Here is a 14416-nt window from a genome sequence, read left to right on the forward strand (position 1 = left end):
TTTTTCGCTCGTTAGCTCTGAATATCATTCATTTATAGCTCCCCCTCCCCCTCCCATGCCTCAAAATAAACCCTGACTTTATTTAGTCGCTTTCTCTCCTCGGAGAGATTTCTGAACCGATTAATGATGCTGCGATTTTAATACTTCATGACCCATTCTGTGGAAACTAAAACGGACTGTGTGTCGTTTTATAGGGCCCCCTAATGGTCCCTCGAAATTTCGCTTGCATGCTCGCGCAATTTTTTTCCGCCGTGCTCGCATTGTATTTTTCAATGTGCAGGTTGCTCGATTTATTCAACAACTAAACATGCTCGGCCTCGCAACAAAGTGGGGTGCTCGCAAGCTCGCAAGTGCTCGCCAAAGACCATTCGGGGTTGAGCGTACTCAACCAAGGTTACAGGTAAATCTGTTGACAGTTCTTGTCAGCTATTGCTTTCCGATGTCAGTCATTTCTCATATAGTGTTTACTCAATAGCCATGAGATTACCACATCTTTTTGAGATCCGCGCATTTTGCTGGACATTTTACACAATACTTTACAACAAACTAGTTTCCAAGTCAAGGGACTGCGAATCCCTAACGTACTAGCGCAAACAATAAAAACAAAAACGACAAACATCAGAGAAAACATCAGACAAGGTGATCTCTAAAAGATTATCTTGAATTATAGTGAATCTTGTAAGCGAAGCCACCACAGAATAACAAGAACGGCCAGAAAAATCTCAATAATCACAGCAGCAATTTGACCTCAGAATTCAAATTGATGAGGTTAAGTTTTCAAGTGTAAACGCATTTCTCCTAACCGGGGTTCGGTTAACCACAAACTGAACCTAGATTGACGCTCAAGTGTAAACACAGCATTAGGCTCCTTGTGGAAGATCACTTCTTCACTTTCTTCACCGACTCCCTGTGTCGTTACCAGTCCTCCTCGTCAGTCATAATCCTTATTTCCAAGATGGCCGCCCTGAATGTAGGATTTGGCGGGGTAAGTGGAGACTTCAGCGTGTTTATTAATAATAGCGTAAAAAAAAACAGCCTTACCTTGAGGATCCGTTTCTAAATGCTTTTTTCTTTTTGGGGTAACTGTTTGACTTAAATATTAGGAAAAAAAGGCGCGTATATTATCCTTTAAAAAAGTTATCCTATCATTGTATCAGAACCTGGAACGATATAAATCGTTATTGCATACTTCAAATCCATCTTTGCAAAAATAATACGTTTATTTATAGATTTATTTACTTTACGGACATTCAGTTCAGTTCAGTTTGAGATAAGCTTCTTACATCTTTCGATTTAGTTTCAAGTTTGTTTAAAGTTGGTGGTCGGAGTTCCTCGCCCATGGCGTGTGTAAACCCCGGGCTAAATCCTATCACCTGGCGTGACATGGCCGCCATCACCCGTAGTGATAAACTCCAATGAAACTCACCTGGCGCTATTTAAGCCTAATTTATCCACAGCACTTCATAGTTATTTGAATATCCAATAGTCTAGCGTGTAGTTTGCACCCCTCTTGTATGTCTTTAATGTGCATTCCTTCTTATTTTGTAAAGTGATTACATGAAAAGTTGTAATTTTAACTGCTGGGTATTAACATCACAAAACTAAACAACTTTTTAGAAAGAGTGAGTAGGTATTTGCATAGATAAAACTTGAATAATTCTGAAAATATGTCTGCCATACTTGATGAAATCAAATTGCACCATTACATAAATTCATGTAAATTGTCCTATATATCTTTTATTATTAATTATGGCCTGTCTTCCATCAATCATTGATGATAAAATACACAAATTCCCTTGGACTTGTCATCTTTTGTGAAATAATTCCAGTACTCCTTCTCATGTTATGTGTATTCCTTGCTATGTAAGTTTTTCCCCCAAACAACAGTGCTAGACAAGTGATTTAAATACATGCATATCCACAAATGTTTTACCTTTGTGATTGGTTAATTCCAATCTCAGGCTCAAAAAGCATTGTGCACTGTAAATATCACACTAAAACCGATTGAGAAAAGGATGATTTTCGCAGCTAAATTTCTCATTCCTTATTTCATCTGATATAAATCAAAGTTGTGTGGGAAAATTATGAATTGGACATTGATTTGGAAGTGAAAGGTTCCAAATCAAACATAGTAGTTCAAATGAACAATGGAAAACACCACCTTCTCGTTAACTCTGTCTTCTGTTTTTAACATGATGTTTTTAAAATGAAAGTGATTGTCTATTAACAGGGCCACGGGCACAGTCACCATGGCAACGAAGGTCATGGACACAGTCACAGCGGTGGTGGCCAAAGTCATGGGGAAGGAGCTCATGGCCTCTCTCACGACTTGGGGAGTCGACTAGATAGACCCTACCCTACCCAGTCTTCAGAGGGTTTTGTTGTTCCCCCTAATCCATTTAGTACCCCAAATGTGCCGACTCCACACCTTGACTATAGCCAGTTTGATTTGACCAAAGCTGTACAGTATGGGATTGTAAGCAGGGTCCAGGAATTGGTTGAGAAGGAAGGAGTTAGTCCTGGTATAGCTGACACTGAGAATATAACGCCACTTCACTGGGCAGCTATTAATAACAGAATTGACATTGCAGAGTAAGTTTTATTTTATTTTGTTTAGACACTTACATTACACCGCATGAAATGAATTATAAACTACACATTACATTGTAAAATGTTATGCACATAGATTACCCATATATATAGAAAATATAAAAAAATGAATTACTATTATTATATTATAAGAAATAAATAATATAATAAAAATGATTAATAAACAGTGAAAATAATATAAGAAATAAATCATTAATATTATTATATTATTAATGAGAACCTCGAACATGTAGCCTCTGTGCATCCCCTCAAGAATTGTCATTTATGTTTTTATTTAGATATCTGATTTTAAAAGGAGCTGATGTTGATCACCAAGGTGGCATACTAAATGCAAGTCCTCTCCACTGGGCCATAAGGTACATAAAAAGCCATATTTTCTTCTGAAAGTCCCCTCTCTCTTTCCAATATCCAAAATTACCATTATACTATATTATGTATAAGATGCACAAAGTGTTTCTAATAAAGAAAATAACAGCTTAAAAACTACTGCATTCCCTACCTGTTCACTTCCTAGAGATTTTATGTTTTGTTTATGAGTCAGATTTTGTACTGAAGATTAGACAAACAAGTTGTTAGGCAACTGTCCACTATGGAACTGGTTGCCTAAAAACTTGGGTCAGCTCCCTAATGGCACTCAGCAATGGATGCCTAATGACTCAAGTCTCTATATGGATTTAACTAAATTTCTTAGCAAAATTCAAATGTCAGGTAATGACATGTCATCTATATCTAGATTCTTGCCAAATTTTTACCTCTATGTTTCATGAACAGTGCTCTTTAGTGACTTTCAAACAAACATATCCAGTTATACTCACCTATCTATTTACTAATTCTGTCTTCTGACCCCCCAGCCAATAATCCTTAAATTGTGAGGTGTCTAAGTTAAAGGGGCAGTGTCATGGTAAGAGCTTTCCAATAGCTCTCTGGCCTAGACACAATGAATTTAAATTCAAAGTAAATGACCACAAACTGTCAATAATCATAGTTTTCAATAGAACATTGCATATTATTTTAACAAGGCTTTGACAGCTAAAAGTTAAACTGTTTGTAGATGATTAAAAGCCTACAATAAACACTGGCTCAAGTCATGCGCAGTATGTACCATGATACTGCCCCTTTAAAGTAAAAGGAAGACTATATAGTGTAATTTTCATAAAATCTTACCTTTATCCCCAGAGAAGTGTGGGGGGGGGGGGGGGGGAGGAGGGCTAAGCCATTACACTCAGGGATTTGGTTTCTGATGGATTGTTTTAGGTACAAAATCATTATCACCATCATCCTCATCTTTTAAGGTTTAGAAATCTGCTAAGAAATATTTTTTTAAATAAAAGCTTCATTATAATTTAGCCTTTGTTTACAATATGTCACCTGATGATTGTGTTTTGTATAGCTTATCTATTTTATTTGTACATCACTAGACAGGGCCATTTAGGCATGGTTGTCTGCTTGATGAAGCACAAGGCTGACCCAACAATTCAGGATGTTGAAGGTGTGAATGATGAATGAATGGGTTTATTATCCACATTTGAAGTAGGTTTAAACTGGAACACAGTGATGGTCAAATTTACAACACAAATTTACTAGTTACAAAACTTTCAAGGAGCTTAGTTTCAGGTAACAATCTTTTGACCCTTGCGCTGCCTTAGGCCATATCCATGGTTAACAGACTCAGTAGCATTTAAAATGCTACAGGGTGGATTAATGTTATTGGATATTGCTTTTGTCAAATGTAACTGGCACATGCCATGTCCAACAGTGCAGTTATGTCTCTAGCCCAGTGTCAACAATTGCATCAAGGTTATTTCAGATCAAAGCATAATTATTTTTTTGTATACTGTAGAAAATCTAAAATCAATATACTGTAGTTTTGATCAAATGTATGTTCTTTGCTCTTACTTGCTGTTTTTGAAAGAAACAAACATTTACATTATTTTTTTTTAAATTCTTTCATTTTAAAATTAGTACATAATTTGATGAAAATCTAAAATCCTTATACTGTAGTTTTGATAAAATGCATTTCTCTTTGCTTTTCCTTGCTGTTTTTGAAAGAAACATAAACATGGACATATTTTTTTTTCCAAATTCTTCCTTTTTAGAATTACATCATTTTGTAATGCAGTAAACGTTTATTTTTAGCAGACACTGCTAGAAGCAAAAAGACAGTTTCTGTCATTAGAATTGTCTGCTTACAAGAGCTCAAACACCGTTTTTGAATGAGGAGTCAGAACAGGAATTTGAAGGTGTTGGATGTAGATATAATTGTTATTATTATTATTTACTGTATGCAGGTTGTACAGCTCTTCACGCTGCTGCACAGAATGGACAAACGTCAATAATGGCCTACTTATTAGCAAAGGGAATGGTTAGTTAAAATTTTGAAGGCATTGGAAATATTTTATTTTGAATCTAGGGCAAGATTTTACTTGTAACGTCTGTTTTTCTTTCACTTTAGGATGTTGATTTACCTGACAAGAATGGCATGACGCCATTAATGTGGGCTGCGTACAGGTGCTTTAGGTATGCCATTTTTATTTCTTTTTTTTCCTTGAAAATGTTCACCCCAAAGAAATCATTCACAGGCCTGTTTACACTTGCGATCTTTTAGTGCAGTTAATGTTGCATCTGTCACAGCAATTTGATTTTTTGGGCTATTTTCGCTAGATGCTTGTTTGGCTCACATGCTTAATCTCCGCAACAATGCATGTATTGTATACAGTAGGAATTCCAATGCTACATAGTATGTTTTTTAGAAAGTAATATATACTTTATAACCACCATTATGGACAGATAGATGTAACAAAAATGGCATTAAAAATCTCAAGTGTAAACCAAGAAAATACCTGGCAACCATAAAAACTCTAGCACTACCCAGAAAAGTTTTTTTTTTAAAGAACTATGCTAAACACTTATCCATGCAGTGCTGTTGTTCATAGATAATCCTTAGAACACTGGTGACAGCCCTATCAAGATTATTCTATTTCCCGGCCCATTTTTTTTTTTATTCTTTTGTACTAGTGCACTCTTTAGATTATTGTTTATGGTAATTATTTTGTACTAGTGTGGATGCTGTGCGAATGCTGGTGACGATGGGTGCATCTGTAAATAAGACAGATAGTGTGCATAGCAACACAGGTAGGCTTTATCCATATAAGGGGTTAGCATTCATATAAGGAGACCCACATCCAAATAAGGGGAGCTATTTCCATATAAGGAGGTTTCCCATCCATATTAGGGGTTGGTGGCTCTATGGATGTACAGTAGATTACAAGAATCTGGTATTTGTTTTCATAGGTACAAATGATTAGTGTAACACACATTTACAGCTGAAGTTATGTCATCAAAACTTTGATTCCCACATGCTAATCAGCTTATCAGCTTTGTATTGTTGCCACCCAAAAGTGTGAGTCAGACAATAAGTACCAAGAAGTGAATGTTAGTAGAAAACTTAAAAGGAAAACTCTAGAAATCTAACAGGGATTACCAGACTGAAAGTAAACACAAAAAGACACTAAAACATTGGTATTTACAGTATTTATTTTAGTCATCCATAAGTTTGGCTGAAGTGATAGCCAATTGAGATTTAAGATATTTCCCAGGCTGGCATTCAATAATTCTGACCCCCTTTTGCCTAACTATTCTATTTTGAAAATCCAAAGGAAAAATCAGGAAAATAATAAAACCAAGCCACCATTTGAGAGAGAAGTTAGCATAGGCTTGAAAAAGGAAGTTTCTTTTATTAGTATTTTTTTTACATACTATACCTGTAGTTCTGATAAAGATGTGGCTATTTGAACTAAGGATTCAGAATCTATAAGATCTGGTGCATCCAAGAAATGCAACAATTTTTTGATTGACAGCTTGGGTTAAAATTGGATTATATTAGAAGCTCATACTTTTTGTTTGTTTTTAAAGCATTTTTAAAAAAGCAAAAAAAAAAAAAGAGGCAAAAACTAATGGAAATGGATCAGTAGCGAAAGAGGAACAAATTTGGGGCAATGCATCGTTTAACCTTTCCTATTCTGCATTAGTGGAATACTTTTTGCACATTTCTGATGCATCAGATCTTATACATTCTGGATCTTTTTTTGGAATAATCACAACTTTATCGAAACTAATAATATGCCTTTTTAGCCTGGGCAAATACCTTAACACAGTGATTAAGTTATATGAGTAGAAATCACAAGGAGTTTTCTCCTATTCCAGCTCTGCACTGGGCTGTCAGCTCTAATAATCATAATGTGATCCACCCCATTGCCAAGGCTGGTGCTTCTATTGACCTGGTCAATGCAAAGGTTAGTGATTAAATCTGCTATATTGTTATTGAAACCTCCCTGCCTATTAGAGATTTTGATTTCTTAAATAGAAACTTCTAAAACATCAGAAAATGTTGATGAATTCTTTACTTCTCTGGTGTGTTAGGGTGAAACGCCAGCAGATATTGCGACCGAGAAGAAAAATAAATGGGTTTCTCTTCAGTTGGAATTATTCAGTATGGACAAAGGAAAGGGAAAGCCTTTGTTACTACGTCCTTTAACAACCGATAAGGTTGGTATTAATCGATAGGATAGTGTGATCTAGTATGCTTTGTTGTGGTTTTGATGGTGATAAACTTTATGATTATGATGATTATGATAATTATGATGAGTGCTATTATATTATATTGATAATGATGATTGCTGGTAGTGATGATGTTGTTGATAATTATGATTATTATTATTTTAATGATGATTACTATATGATGATTATTATGTTGATAATGATGATTGCTGGTAGTGATGATGTTCATATGTTGTAGTATGGTGATTGGTTATGATGATGATTACAATCATGATTACTGCTATAGTTGTTTAGTCATCAATGGTGCACATGCTTGGATAGTGGTATAAGTTTTTGTTGGGTTGTCATAATGTGAATGATGGTAGCTACTGTATAAAGTGTTTTTAAGTTGCAGATAGTTGTTACCAAAGTTGTTACCAATTATTGCAGGCTGTCCGTCGGTATGTGCTGATCTTCACGCCCATCATAGCAATGTTCCTGATTGGTGCCATTTTAGAATACTCCTCAGTGTGGTGGTCCGCCCTGCTTCTCTTAGGCGCTTTAACGGCAGTAGTAATGTACATCATGAGGTAAGCATACATTGTGTGTCCAATAGCAAGCTTGGCTTGTGGGCACACAATACAGGCACCAGGCACTTTGCCGGCCTGTAGCCAGGATTTTGAGTGGGGGGGGGGGGGGGGTTGTTTACCTTGCATTTAGCATACCATTTTCTCATGTTAGGAAGGTCGCCCTAGATCACTTAGAATGTAGATTTCCCTACATTAAATCAGACCTTCCAGTCAAGAGGGGGGATTCTTCCTCTTGGCTATGGGCCTGATATGTGGTTATGCAGGAGGCATACACACACTTTACCACCAAAAAGTGGGTCATTTCATAGGAAAACAATATGTGTTTGTGCTTTGCTTTCAATTCCAAACTAGCTGCGATGGAAAAAACATGACATTATGAAACAAGGACATTATGAAACATTTTCTTTCTCCTCTGGGATTATCAATAGCCCATGATATGTCGTGATGCAACTGGGGAAATCTCGTGGAGGCCAGGCTTTTGGGTGATCAATAATAACATAGCAAGTGCCTCAGTCGCTAAGCATCATGAGCATTAAGTTTTACGTACTGTTAGTGAAACCCTGTGGGCTCTTGTGGCAGAATTGGTGACCATTTAGCCAAGAGCCTCTACAGTATGTGTTGCCCCTGCTCTCTCATGGGCTGTTGTGAATACTGTAAAAGGTGTTACTGTGGCAGTGCATATCTAACCAAGCATAAAGCCTTGTGCTGCAAATAATGCACCAACTCATTTGTTAACCAATACTGTTTTCATGATCAATCACTTTACTCATTTTGAAAAATATTCTCATCTAATAACAAGAATATAATATGATGTGATAAGGAAAAAAGTTGTTTGTTTGCATTTGGAGTCAGACAAACATTTCCCCACATTCATATTTTACCTGCTTATTCCAGGCTCAAGGTCATTCTTTGTCCACCTTTTATAAAGTATCATAGATACTAGGCAAAAGATGCACACAAATAACGATGACATATAGATGGGGTGATAGATTATTGAGAACAGATACTTTAGTATGGACCACAGACAAATAATTTTTGGATGTTTGACAAGGAATGATTGAGTTCTTTACATTATATACATATATTAAAGGCCATCAAAAACTAATGATTCTTGAATTATTGACTTTAATGAAATATGAATGACTGTCAGAAGACTTTATAGAAAATTGAAGACTAATAACGATGGCATTTTGGTATATAATGATTGACAAATGAAGGTTCGTTAATTGTGTGTTGATTATTGATAAATCACTACTGTGTAGATAATTGGAAGACCATTATAATATTGCTTTGTGATTATTATTTTTAGTTTACCTATCAGATCAGACAGATCATATATTTGTGATTCACAATGAACTCTTGTTTTTACAGATTATTTATTCTCAATATTGACAATGAAAGCACAGTTATATTTGGTATCACTATGGCAACAAAGGCATTTCTTTACTTCACTTCCTTCGTCTACTTGTGGCAATATATCCTTTTGCATAATCTGCGCAATTGTATTTTTTGCTACTCTAAATTGGGCCTTTCGACAGACTTATGCCAATCACTCATGGATGAGACTACCTTTCCTCTTTTTTATTATGAATAAAATGATTGCATTGAAGATAGTTAAAATAAGACCCCATTGTCGCCAATTTCACATCATTTCAACTTAATGCATGACAGGAAATATAGCCAACTGCATTCAAGAAATGCTTTTATATTGCCATAAAAGCTTGTGTGTGTTTTTAATAAAGCATGTTGTCTTAATTACTAACACCCGTCACATTTGTGTTCGCATTTCTGGAGAAAGGTGTTGGACTTTGTTAGGTCTTGAGAAAGGTGTTGGACTTTGTTAGGTCTTGAGAAAGGTGTTGGACTTTGTTAGGTCTTGAGAAAGGTGTTGGACTTTGTTAGGTCTTGAGAAAGGTGTTGGACTTTGTTAGGTCTGGAGAGAGGTGTTGGACTTTGATAGGTCTTGAGAAAGGTGTTGGACTTTGTTAGGTCTTGAGAAAGGTGTTGGACTTTGTTAGGTCTTGAGAAAGGTGTTGGACTTTGTTAGGTCTTGAGAGAGGTGTGTATTACAGTGGCAGATCCAGGGGTTCAAAATGGGAGGTTGATAATGGCCGGCTAGACGGCCTATAATTGATCCAGTGGTTCTTGATAGGTCGCTACACAGATCTTACAATTTTTCACGCTGAATTGGGTTTGTCCCGTCAGCAAAGTCAAGCTGGCGAAGTAGAATGGACAGTACCCCCTGTCCCTCAGACATTTATTTTCTTCAAACAAAGTTTCTTTTTTCGATTTTTTTACTCAAAAAGGGGGGTAGATATCCACCCAATTCACCCCCCCCCCCTGTATCCGACCCTGGATAAGTATACCTTTCTAGCTTAATGGGCTCGATATGGTAAATGCTTAACAAGTTTATACATTACACCCTCTGTTTCTAGACTTTTCCATAGAAATGACCCTGGCAGCCCCCTACCATGTGCTGTTTACCTAGCTACCAAACTTTATATGTACACAACATGGTTTCTCTTTTACTGGCCTTATATCCTTTGATTTGTGAGTTGTATTAGTGAGGAACCATATGAATTGTGGTAAAAAAAAAACATGCATACAAGAACACCTTCTTGCAGGATCCAGGCGATCCATCTTCTAAAACAAAATCAGTAACCAATTTTAAATCAAACCAATTCTGAATTTTAATCAAAATAATTTTTCGCCTCTCAAAATTATATAATGTATATTAAGTATTATTAATTTCTTGCCTCTTCCACATAAACAGAATTTTTTCTAACCTGAATTCGTTTCTAATTACGCTTTATTTAGGATATAAACATGTATTTTCTTCCAATAAAGCACTGCTCAAGTTACCACACCAAAAACATGCAAAGCTATGCAACTTTCCTTGACTCTTGTCACATGTCAACACCCCCAAAACTTTAATAGTTTTCTTCGTAAATACCGCTGGACTGATGTACTGCTTTTACAAGTCGTGGAAGACCGACCCTGGCTACCTCAAGACCACCCCTGCTGAACAGAAAAGGGTATGATCCGAATGCTGTGCTATGGCGAGAGTGAACAGTCGTTAAAGTGTTAAGAGGGTACCGTTTCCTAACCCCTTGGATCCTCATATTTTTATCAACAACTGTTGTACTAGAAGGTAGTGTTCTCGCCGGAAAATAGAAAAATTAAGAGGGGACCCAGGATCTCTTACCCTGGGTACGCCTTTGTGGAAACAAAAGCTATGTGACCATGTGTGTTGCATTGTTTCTATCCAGTTTAACATTTTGCATCACACCAATTGTTTTTCTTTGCAATACTATTTTCAATGCAGTCATCTTGACATCTAACTGATTACATCTTTCCTTTATTTCAGACGATTATACAGTTAGCGGAAAGAAATATGCTGGACTTTAGCCGCTTTTGCTCAACTTGTCTTGTGAGTGAAGGCGTCCTATACTGTTTGTCAGTGTGGCGAATGTAAAAGGAAAAGGTGCCGATTTCAAGGGATTGAAAATCTTGTGTTGCAACTGTTCATCAGATTTCTGGGCGTGAATTTTGAGGATAGGGGTTCCTTTGGGAGTATTCCTTCTGTGGGGGAGGGGGTGGGATGATATTGATTTTTCAGATTAAGCACTTAAAACATGTTCCGCAGAATTTTAATGGCACAGGAAGCTCGTGAAGTACCCCTATCTCGAATTTTGCTGTTATAATTCCATAACGGAAATCTTTCAGATCCGCCGGCCAATCAGATCCAAGCATTGCTCGGTGTGTGACAGGTGTGTGGCGAGGTTTGATCATCACTGTCCTTGGGTGGAAAACTGCGTGGGTAAGTACACTCCTCGTAAGGGGGGGATGAAAGTGCCAAATAAAAACAGCACATTTCTCCTAAAAACAAAAATCACAAAACTAACAAAATAATGGATTATTCACATTCCCATCTTTTTATGCAAAATAACCATGCATAACCATCCAATCGCAGTTGCGTTAAGATAATTGATTGACACCCTTGATTGACAGGTGCGGGTAATCACCATTTCTTTATTGGATACCTGTTTTTCCTGTTTGGCATGATCCAGTGGTATTTGTATGGAGGCATTGTATGTGAGTATTCACCTGAAAAATACCCTGCTTGACTAGTTTAATCACAGTGAACTGTGACCTGCTTAATTATAATAAAGTTACAGCCTACTCGACCAATTTTATGACAACCACTGCAAAGATGAATCTGTGCGGCAATAACTCTCGAACTATCTTACGTAATTTTTTTAAAGTATATATTTTTGTATTCAGCTATTTATAAAAGCACTCATCATATTTTGTGTAAAAAGCTGTTCTTGATATCTTACCGTCATTCTTGTCTACTCTACGCAGTTTACATGAATGTGTGTGAGGGTTATACTGGCGGTTGGTGGGACGCCATGGTACGGAGCGCATACTGTTCACCATGGGTTACCTGGGGATTTGTCAACGCCCTCTTCCATTTCCTATGGGTCGGCGCTCTGTTCATTTGCCAGTCTTATCAGGTATGGTTCGTGTTTAACATAAAAAGTGACGTGTAACGTGAAAAGCGTGACGTGTTGCCCGAAAAGCGCGTCGTGTAGCGTGACGTGTAACGTGAAAAATGTGGCATGAAAAGCGTGTCGTGTACGTGTGTTCAGTAACGTGTAGTGTGCGTTCAGTATTTGCGTGCATTATTTGGCGGGAACGCTTTGCAAGTTGTGCTACGTGCGTATTGCAGTACGTATTACGTGTGGTGTGTGTTATATCCCGTGCACTGCGTGTAGCTTTACGTACATTACGTGTTTCGTTACGTGCAGTACGTGTTTCTCTACGTTTATTAGCAGTATTGAAACGTGAAGTGTGCTGTGTTACTTGCTCTATAAACTATACATGTTTAATAACGTGCATTTCGCGTGTCCTGACTAGCTGTTCTGGATTGGCATGACGACCAACGAACGTCTAAACGTGGCTCGATACACGCATATGATGGACAGCACAGGCAACCCGCAAAGTCCTTTCAGGTAATCCTAGTGAACTCGCACGTTGTTTTATAGAACTGGTCAAATTCAAAGCTTTCGCAAGTAGATGCGGAAAATGTTTTGACTGGTTCTTTTTTTTTTTCACCCAGCCGAAATCTATTTAGCAATATTGGAGACTTCTTCGGCTTCTCGTTTTTCGGGCTGTACCGACCGGTGCGCACCGACTGGAAAAGACAATACGACATCGAGCTGAACACATCTCGCAAGGAGCACGTTTAACGTGAATGGTGATTGGCTAGAAGTGATTCACGTGGCAATTCCGCGAAAGTCTGGGATCGAAAAGCGTGCCCATGAAACAAACGCTCGACAGTCACTAGAGGACTTGCGCATAGAGATCACGTGACTTATTCGGTGGCAAAATCGCGCGCGCTCAGTTTGTTATCGGCAAAATAGCAACAACAAAAAGCAACGTAGTTAGCACTTACAAATAAAGCCCGAATGTTTTTCCAAGGGGGGTCATTTTCACTTACTTTGATCACATTTTATTTTTAGTCTTTATTTGGAGAGACTGGCGCAGTCAATTATGGGTTTTTTTGTTTGAATTTGCCACCCAAAAGGTCACGTGATCCCTTCGCGCGAGTCCCCTATTCACATGTCAAACATTTGATTGGCACCTGGGCTCCCCGCGGGTGTGCATTGCCGTACTTCAATGTAAAATATAATACAAAGGATGTAGAGTATTTTAATCGTGAACAAATTGTATAAGTATAAGTTCTAGTTTTAAAAGTTCATCACAGAGCACTGACATGTCTTGAGATAAGTCGTACAGTGGGACCCTGTTTAACCCGGCCCTTTGTGGGGGATAAAACAGAGTTGCGGGTAGTTCGAATGATCAGAGCTCTGAAATAACTTAAAATTAGTTTCTTGGGAACTCCAAGTCCATTTCGAGCTAGCGGGGATCCACTTCATTTTTTTTTTACAGATTGTGTTGATCCAAAGTTGTTCGCGAAAATGTATTTGTACAAAGTTTCAGCAGTTTTTTTTATAATTATTAGTAATGACATAAACATGACATAACGCTTTATCGCGTCCTTATTTTATCAAACATCTCGTCATGTTTAACCCCATTTTTTCAAAATAATTTTCAGATTAGAAAACAAGAGATCAGCATAACACAGTTTAAGCCACAAATAGATACCTTTAGTCTATTCACCCCAAATTCAAACAATTCCAGATTAACACTTTAAACAGTTTTGGAATAATTGGTTTCAGAAAATTCCAAAAATATCTAAGAGATGGTTTGTTAAAACGCAGTGGCTATATGCCCGACAGTCGGGAAAAGTCCCCAATGGACTAAATACCCAACAGTTTTCAATTTCTTCAAATAAACCCTTGTCGACCTAGTGAGTTCAAAGTATTCTATATTTGTCGAGAAAGGGCAAGCTAATCTGAATTGAGATTTGTTATTGGTATTAAACGGTTTCTGTTGACTATGTACATTATAGAAACACCTTTCCTGACTGTTATTGTAGCAGAAAAAATGCAAGTGTCACTAAGTTAACGATAAAAACATTCTATTCCTTCAACAAAGTTAAATTCAGAATCGCCTGCCCTTTCTAAACAAATATAGGATACTTTGAACTCACTAGGCTGGCTGGCTTATTTAAATAAATTGGAAACTGTCGGGCGTATAGTCCATTAAATACC

General features: G+C 37.3%; 1 protein-coding gene across 2 annotated transcripts; it reads left to right on the forward strand.

Moving 5' to 3' along the window:
• The first annotated feature begins 862 nt into the window (after positions 1-862).
• Positions 863-13791, forward strand: LOC5515030 (palmitoyltransferase ZDHHC17). Of its 2 annotated transcripts, none has more exons than XM_048729616.1 (18): positions 863-985; positions 2231-2592; positions 2889-2966; positions 4029-4099; positions 4899-4972; positions 5063-5127; positions 5669-5742; positions 6814-6902; positions 7030-7155; positions 7597-7736; positions 9108-9211; positions 10647-10771; positions 11104-11166; positions 11463-11556; positions 11748-11831; positions 12102-12253; positions 12657-12751; positions 12859-13791. In XM_048729616.1, the coding sequence occupies exons 1-18, from the start codon at positions 956-958 to the stop codon at positions 12986-12988; spliced, it is 1956 nt and encodes a 651-aa protein (XP_048585573.1). In that variant the 5' UTR covers positions 863-955; the 3' UTR covers positions 12989-13791. The 2 variants fall into 2 exon arrangements, with proteins under 2 accessions (XP_048585573.1, XP_032240615.1); XM_032384724.2 differs by lacking the exon at positions 9108-9211 and adding an exon at positions 10172-10272.
• The last annotated feature ends 625 nt before the right edge of the window (positions 13792-14416 follow it).

This window comes from Nematostella vectensis, chromosome 6 (assembly GCF_932526225.1).
Source record: "Nematostella vectensis chromosome 6, jaNemVect1.1, whole genome shotgun sequence".
Lineage (NCBI taxonomy): Eukaryota > Metazoa > Cnidaria > Anthozoa > Actiniaria > Edwardsiidae > Nematostella > Nematostella vectensis.

Bases quoted from the DNA above. Each gene is read 5' to 3' on its own strand.
- LOC5515030 (XM_048729616.1), top strand. From the start codon at position 956: ATGGCCGCCCTGAATGTAGGATTTGGCGGG. The intron at 5,128-5,668 runs GTATGCCATTTT...ATTTTGTACTAG, and splicing joins GCTGCGTACAGGTGCTTTAG to TGTGGATGCTGTGCGAATGC. The intron at 11,557-11,747 runs GTAAGTACACTC...CTTGATTGACAG, and splicing joins TTGGGTGGAAAACTGCGTGG to GTGCGGGTAATCACCATTTC.